Source organism: Vigna radiata, unplaced genomic scaffold (assembly GCF_000741045.1).
Source record: "Vigna radiata var. radiata cultivar VC1973A unplaced genomic scaffold, Vradiata_ver6 scaffold_178, whole genome shotgun sequence".
NCBI classification, from domain to species: Eukaryota; Viridiplantae; Streptophyta; class Magnoliopsida; order Fabales; family Fabaceae; genus Vigna; species Vigna radiata.
In genome coordinates this window covers 378,560-386,715 of record NW_014542554.1, presented here as the reverse complement: position 1 = coordinate 386,715, position 8,156 = coordinate 378,560, and the positions used below count along the sequence as shown (strand labels likewise).

General features: G+C 37.0%; 1 protein-coding gene across 1 annotated transcript in view; it reads right to left on the bottom strand.

Annotated features, from left to right (window-relative positions):
- The window catches only part of LOC106780376 (glycine-rich cell wall structural protein-like), a 7,509-nt gene extending 4,848 nt beyond the window's left edge, over positions 1-2,661 (bottom strand). Inside the window, exon 1 of the mRNA XM_014668661.1 lies at positions 2,386-2,661. Coding sequence (XP_014524147.1) covers positions 2,386-2,661 — 276 coding nt within the window. The remainder of the gene's footprint in view (positions 1-2,385) is intronic.
- Between the last annotated feature and the right edge of the window lie 5,495 nt (positions 2,662-8,156).

Sequence of the window (8,156 nt, the reverse complement as noted above, 5' to 3'; positions counted from 1 at the left end):
TGGAACAGACTCAAAAACAGACTCTAAAGACAAATTCCTAGAATGCCTAACTAACCTATGAAACGTCCTATCAATTTCAGGATCAAAAGGTGGTATGNATCCAGGATTTCCTCTAGTCATGCACTAAATCACAACACCCTATAATCATGAAACAATAGCACAAAAATTCAAAACACAGAAAACAACACAAGACTACACAACTCACACAAACACAAACACAACACAAGACTCAAAACTGAACTGTTGATCCCCGGCAACGGTGCCAAAATTTGATGGTTGTCGCGGTACATACAAATTTAATTGCATATTAGGAATGCAGTATAGTTAGGGAATGACCCCTAGGTCGTTTCCCAAAGACCAATTTTACGGTTCGAGAATCGAGTCTAACACAAAAAGAAGGGGGGGAGGGGTTTGAAAGTGTGTTGCAAAAATTAAAGAACTCAATATAACACAAATGCAAACAAACCAATTTGAGCTAGCATGGTAATTAAACTAACATTATTAAAAAAAACTTAGACAACATTTAAATATCAAACACTGTTGTAAACTAATTAACAAAGACAATTAAAAATAATTAAATGCAACACTAACTCAAACACATAAACTTAACCTATCAACTAAATTAATTAAAAACCAAAGAAACCAACAAGCCTAATTTAATCCTAGAAATTAACTTGACTAATGGCAATTAACAAGTGAATTGAAAAGTCCAATTGGCCAAAGAAAGAGCATATGGCCGTGAAACATGTTCAAAGGTCCAACTCCAAAATTCTATCTTCACTTAACTACCAAATGTGTTGTCTTTTGTCTCATGTGCACCAATTCTCAAAGAAATCAAGCATGTGCCTTCCAAACTCTATAAAACCATCCTCTCTCTCCTACCATGCAGCAAAATAAAATGGAAACCACACCAAGCCATACAATTCACGTGAGCAATGCAAGGAACTTCTACAAAAGTTGCTTCAAAAACCAATGTGCAAATGGAATACACTTGGATGGTCTAACCAATGTGCCATGTAAGCAAAACCAAATGAAATTAAACAACCAAAGACCTCCCATGCAAAGGCAATTCACGGCTGGAATTCAAACAAAGCCAAAGCTCAAAATGGAAATCTTCCTTGAATGAAAATAAGCATCTTTTTTGTTTGCCCAAAAGTGGTAAAAACTTAAATGCACTCCTCTCTCTTCCTTTCCTTGTCCATTTCGTTTTTCTAACTCTCCAAGACACTCCTCCAGCTCTTTCTTCTTCCTCACACCGAAAACACACACCCAAGAGACCCCATTTCAAAGTTCAACTCCATTCAAGACAATAAACCCACACTACTACTACTTCAACTCCACCCAATCTTCCATTTCTTCAAGCTCTTGTGCAAAAACGAAAATAACATTATACCATTCAACTCAACCACTGTACAGCCCCAATAACATCATCAAATTCTGGTTCCAAACTAGTTTCAAACATCAAAACCGAAATATGAAGAGAAAGAGCCAAACCNACAACACCCATACATCAAGTTAAGCTCTATTCAATCCAAAACTCACATAGAATTCTATTTTCATCAACCAACCAAATAAAATGCAAGGAAAAACGTGAGGAACAACAGCAAGGGATAGGAAAACGAAAATCTAAAGTCACTCACACCCAACAACCACCATGGAAAAGCAAAGACAAGCTTAAAAGCTCAAGCTTCAAACATAAAAAACAAGCAAATGGGAGGAGGAATGAATGGATTTTTACCACCAATGAGTTAAGACAACCAAGAGTGAGTCAAGGGAAGAAGAAAATCTGCATAATATTTATTGAAAATGCTCCAAAACCGTGCACCAAGCAAGCACCCATGAGAGCATGTCCAAAACAAGAGAAACCCTAGGAGAATGAACCAAAACCTTGAGTTATGGAAGTGTGTGTGTGGTGGCTCGGTATTCTACCTTCTAAAACTGAGAAAATCAATTTTTGGTGGGGTCCACACACTACAAGTCAGCCCTAAAGGAATGCCACATGGCCCCCACAATTGGTTTTTACAAAAATGCCCCTAAAGGGGTCCAAAACACCTAATTCTAATTAAGGGCTTCTAGAAATCGAAATTACAACTTAATTAAAATGGAAATGACTAAATGTTGAGTCTTGAATGATCACGCCACCTTCCCTAATGTTCCAAATGATGTTTCCCAAAATTTCCCCGCAACCAAAATGCACTTAATCAGCTCAGAAAACCCAAATTAGCACAATTACGAATTTCCGACCAAATTAAGCAGAATTCGGAAAACAGGGAAATAACAGACAATTAAACACAATTCCCTGGTTTATTTAAGTGCAATAAACTAAATATAGTTCAAGAAATAACCACTCATCAGCGGATCCTTCATCTTTTGAGGTTGAACTACAAACTCCTCTTCTTCTTCAGTGTATTCAACTCCTTCTTCCTTTTCTGGCTCAATAACGTCTTCTTCAGGATCCTCTTCTTCATCAGTGAGTTCAATTTCATCCTTACTGCTTCCTTTCTTATTGACTTCATTAGCACTCATCATCTCCTCATCTCCTTTTTCATTGTTCTCAAAATCAATTGGCTCCCCTTTTGCCTTCCTTTTATGGCTTATCAGAATAGCTTTGCACTCATCCTTAGGGTTAACATCAATATCAACCCTAGAATCAAGTACCATCCTTCCATAATGGATAAAGCACCGTTCCAGCTCCAATTTCTATGTGTCTAATAATGAAGCAACGTGCAGCACAATCTCCAAGCAATTTATCAAAGAAAAAGTGGTGGTTGGTAGCTCAAATGCAAAAGAAAAGGACACGTAACTCATCCAACTAGCAAATGAAAAAGTGATTAGCCAAGTGAATCACCGTGATGGCAAAGAGCAATTAAATTTGTGAATAAAAAAATGAATATTGCAGCAAAGCCTAAAGAAACCTAAGCAAACAAAAAGGATTCTCCTCTCCAACTAAATCACGGTACAAGCTCACCTACTCCCATCTAATCATCTTTTCATTTTCCAAAGTGAAATGAAAGCTCAAGAAAGTAAAACATCGGACCCAAGAGAATGGTGCAGCAAGCATTTCACAAAATGAAAAGAAAAGGCAATGTTTTCTTCATTCAACCAAAATCCAACAATGCAAATAAAAGCTCCATGGAATAAGAAATGTTCAAAGCCAAGTAAAACAATATCAACCTGCTGCCTCCAATTGCCGAGAGATTCCCCTTTTAATGGGTGAAAGTTGGTGCTTTTCTAAGGGGCCATGTGTCCTCAAATTGGGGTGGGGTCCACCCTAAAATAAAAGGAAACCCTAGGCCAGGTGTCCTACAATTTTGGGCTCCTCATAATTTTTAACAATGGCCCAATGTGCAAAGGTTTGTCCAAAAAGTTTAAACAATTAAAAGTACAATACAATAACATTTAAAATGTCTAATTTGAGAGTCTTGAATTTATTTGGTGTCCTCCAAATGTCCCAAATTGTGTTTCCAAAATTTTCCCTGAAAATAATTATGTAAATAATTAGTTCAGAAAATTCAAATTAATTAAAATTAGAATTTCCGGTCAAATTAAGCATAATTAGGAAAAACGGGAAAATACCGGACAATTAAGCACAAAGCACAATAAACTAAGTGAAATCAATAAAATATCGACTCATCATTGGGTTCCTTACCTATGCTTAATGCTTTTATCGTTTAACTCATTCAGTAAATGTTGTTTGTCTTTATTGATACGGAGACATATGGTAATGTCATCAACTGGGGGGAATTCCTTGATTATGCTAATACCGCCTAGAGATAGGGGTAGGACGATCAATTGTATTTTGCTTCTGTTTATCATGCATTATTGGTTACTAGGGGAGCCTAGAGATAGCGAGCCAGTAATTGGTAATAGGCTCTTTTCGCCAAGAGATTGGGTTTAGGGTAGACTAAGAAAGTTTGCATGACAATATGATAAATAAGCTAAGGAGATAAGAAGAGTAGATATAAGAGGGTGGATAAGATGAAATTGTAAACTCCAACAACTCCATTCATCCATAGTCTTTTCTAGCCAATTGATTCACTACATTTTGCATATTTCCTTTTATCCTTTTCATTCAAAACATAAATTTAATTCTTTTCTCAACTCTTATGCGGTTGGTTTACATGAAAGTTAAGACCTAAGATTCCTTTGGGAAATGATACTCGGACTTACCCGTTTTATATTACTTGATAACGATATGGTACATTTGCTAGGGACTTAACAGTCACTTGCAAAGTGAGATTCATAAACCTTCAAAAATTTATCAAATCTATCATTTAGGTCTCTAACAGTCTCTGTCAAATGGTTAACCTGTTGCCACAAGGGTGATGATTGCTACGGTCTGTTATTAAGGAAGCCTCCTGTTTGCCCAAATGGGTTATTTTGAGTTTGCCCAATACTAGGATGGTTTTTCCAACCTTGGCTAGAGTTGCCTTGGTTGAAATTCTCATGCTTATATTGGAACTAGTTACCCATATAATGTGCCTTTTGTTGCATCACTTTTGGCACAACACATTGACCATTAATATGGTCACAACCACAAAAATCACAAAGTTGTTGAGCTTGGGAGACATTCCTAATCTCCTTTGGAAGTTGAGAAAGAATCTTTGATAAATTATCCAATTTGTGAGTAAGAAGATGATTTTGAGCTAACATAGCATCATCAGCAGGCAAATGCAAAACTCCCTTCTTCTGCACTGGTGCGCACCTCTCACTATAAGTATCCTTACTACAAAAATACTTAATTCTAGTTGGGGTTTTTTTATTGCGGTTTTTAAAACTGCCTCTAATTTCTTGCGGGTATTAAAAGCATCCGTCCCCAAGTTTTAATTTTTCTTTTTAATTTTTTTTTCAACGATTAAGTAAACATAACCGCAATTAAGTTTTCTATTTAAATTTTTTAAATTAATTTTTGGCAGTAAGCACTCAGATATATTTCGCAAACCCTAATATTCCCTCATTTGTTGCGCCGCTGTTTTCTTTTTTCATCTTCCGCGTTCACTCTTTCGTCTCCACCACTTCATATTCGGTTTCTCTTCTTTCCTTCTCAGCTTTCCTTCTCCTTATTCAAACTTCTCACCTTCTTCTAGATTCTTTCAATCCTTCTTTACAACTGATATTATCGGCTATCAATCGCTACCTTCCTTCCTCACTTCTTTAGGTCAGGTTACTCTTTCTTTCCTTTTTTTATTTCTTTGTAATTTGTATTTCTTGTATGTTTTTTCACATACGCGAATCTAATTTGTATGAACTTACTCGATAGGCACAAAAAGCACAACCCTACGTCGTACACGAAGCCACCCACGGCGGTGGAATCCGGTGTCGGAAGAGCCGCCAACAACATCGCCCGTAAGTTATTGATGAAATTTAATTTGTTTCCATCGATAAAATTTAATTTCTTTTTTTAAAGCATTTCCTAACCCTTCCGATTTTTATAATGATAAGGGTTTCTTTATTGGAATCTCAAATAACAGTACTCTAGAAGGAGCAAGCAATGGTTTTCATTAAGGTGGTCTAGTTGTTAGATTTGAAATTGAAAGCATCGATGATCTTATATAGTTTCCAAATGCATTTGAAGCAATCCGATTAAGGTATGCGCTGAAACTGCCTCTGAAAATTTTTCATTATTAGGTTTTTGTTGTGAAAGCATTTTATGGCCTGATTCAAGATTTGCGGTCATTCATGTGATGCGATTGTAATTGTTTTTATGTGTTCTCTTCTTTGGAAGCCAGCAAAGGAACAACCTAAAGCACAATCAGAAGATCTGGTTCCAGATCTATGCTGATGACAAGGTAAGCTAATCTCATTGTAAAACTAAAACTCCAAAGACAAACTCAGAAGTCTTGAAGGGACAAATTTGGATGCTCTACTGCAGAGGCTTCCTGGTTGTGTGAGTTGGGACCTTATAATTCAATTAACTGTGAGGATACTTTGTTTTTCTCTATTACTTATTCTTATGTTCTTACATTGTATTAATTTGTTTGTCGGTGTTAATTGTTATGCCTTTTTGTTTAAAACATGTTAGGTTGAGTTCTGTTATCTGAATTCAAAATCAAATCGAAAAAAGCTTGTGAGGGCTCTGTTCAATGTGCTAATTCTATATGCTTTATTTCATTAATTGTTAGATTAATTTATCTGTTCTTATTGATTGCTTATACAATAGCATGATCTGTGAGTTGCATGAGTGTCGGGAGGTTTCTTACAATTCAGGTCCTTGTTAAATTACTCCTAAGGGTTATATTGCTCAAGGATGAGGGTATGAGTCTTAGTCATTGATGAGTCGTTATTTCTTGAACTATATTTAGTTTATTGCACTTAAATAAACCAGGAATGTGTGTTTAATTGTCTATTATTTCCCCGTTTTCCGAATTCTGCTTAATTTGGTCGGAAATTAGTAATTATGCTAATTTGGATTTTCTAAGCTGATTAAGCGCATTTCTAGTTGCAGGGAAGTTGTGGAAACATCATCTGGAGCATTGGGATATGGCGTGGCACATTCAAAGGCTCAACATTTAGTCATTTAGATTCTAATTAAAGTTGTAATTTCGTTTTCTAGAAGCCTTAATTAGAATTAGGTGTTTTGGACCCTTTTACGGGCAATTTTGTAAAAAACCCATATGTAGGACATGTGCCTTTTAGGTTAGGGTTTTTAATTGATTGTGGACCCCATTTGGAAGGCAACTCTCGGCATTTTAAAGAGCCTTAGCCTAACACACACTCTAGACACTCTTACACACTTCATTTTTCATGTTTTGAACTTTTCTCTCCTAGGGTTTCATGTATGAACCCTCTCATGGAGACCTTGACTTGGGTGTCTCAATTTTAGCCATTTCAATGAGCAAGATGCAGATTTTCTTCTTCTCTTAACTTACTCTTGGTTGTCTTAGCTTTTTAGTGGTAAAAAACCATTCATTTCCACTTACATTTGTTTGTTCTTGATACTTGAAGCTTGAGCTTTGGAGCTTGTCTTTGCATTTCCATGGTGGATGTTGGCATTGAGTAACCTTATATTTCGTTTTCCTCTCCTTTTGCTGCTGTTTCTCTCGGTTTTCATATCATTTTAATTGGTTGGATGATAAAAATGGAGTTCTATGTGAGTTTTGGGTTGAAAAGAGCATAAGTTGACGTGTGGGTGTTGTGGTTTGGACTCTTTCTTCTTGATTTTCGGTTTTGATGTTTGAAACAAGGATGGGACTAGATTTTTGTGTTGTTATTGTGGCTGGACAGAGCTGGAATTGATTGCTTGGTTATCATTTTCGTTTTTGCAAGGGAACTTGAAGAAATGAAAGATTTGGTTAGGTTGAAGTAGCATATGTTTGGGTTTATTGTTCATGACTTGTTTTGAATTGGATTTCTTGAGTTTTATGGTGTATGTTTCAGTAAAATGGAGGAAGAAAACATGAATGGTGTGTTGTAGAGAAAGAAAAACGAAAATGGAGATAGGAAGGAGGAGAGAAGGTGCATTTCATTTTTACCACTTTTGGACCAACACAAAAGATGCTTATTTTGACCCAAGGAATGTTTCCACTTTGAGATTTGGCCTTTGCTTTCTCCAGCCGTGAATTGCAATGAGGAATGGAGGTTTTTGGAGTTTGTTTTCATTTGTTTTAGCTTATTTGGCACATTGGTAGGTGATGAAGGTTGAAAAACAGTTATTTTCATATGTCAATTTGGACCAAATTACACCCTTTACTGCTTGGAATGAGCTTAGAATCAAGCAAAACTCAATAAATGAGTCTGGAGAGAGTCAAAAGTTGTTTTTAGCGATTTTATGCTTGCTTTGCATTGTTTTGTAGCTAATTTGAGAAAAGTAAAGAATGGAGTTGAAGATACAGGTCGTTGACTCAAGAAAAGAGCAGAAAAATGAAGATTTGAAGAGTCGACGCACCGCCTGGCAACACACTTAAACCGCCGGGCGGTCTAGGACGAGGAGAAGGCATGGCGATTGACGTTGGGCGGACTTGAGGGAAACCGTCCGGCGGTGGCGATTGCCGCCGGGCGGTAGTGCTATTTGTGGCAAACCGCCAGGCGGCACACTTAAACTGCCCAGCGGTGGCTCGCTGGACTTGGGCCCGTTTTCTGATGCGCTCTTCACCTATATATACCCCTATTGCGAGTTCAGAATCATTCTTTTGACAGGGGAGAACGGCCAGACCTAA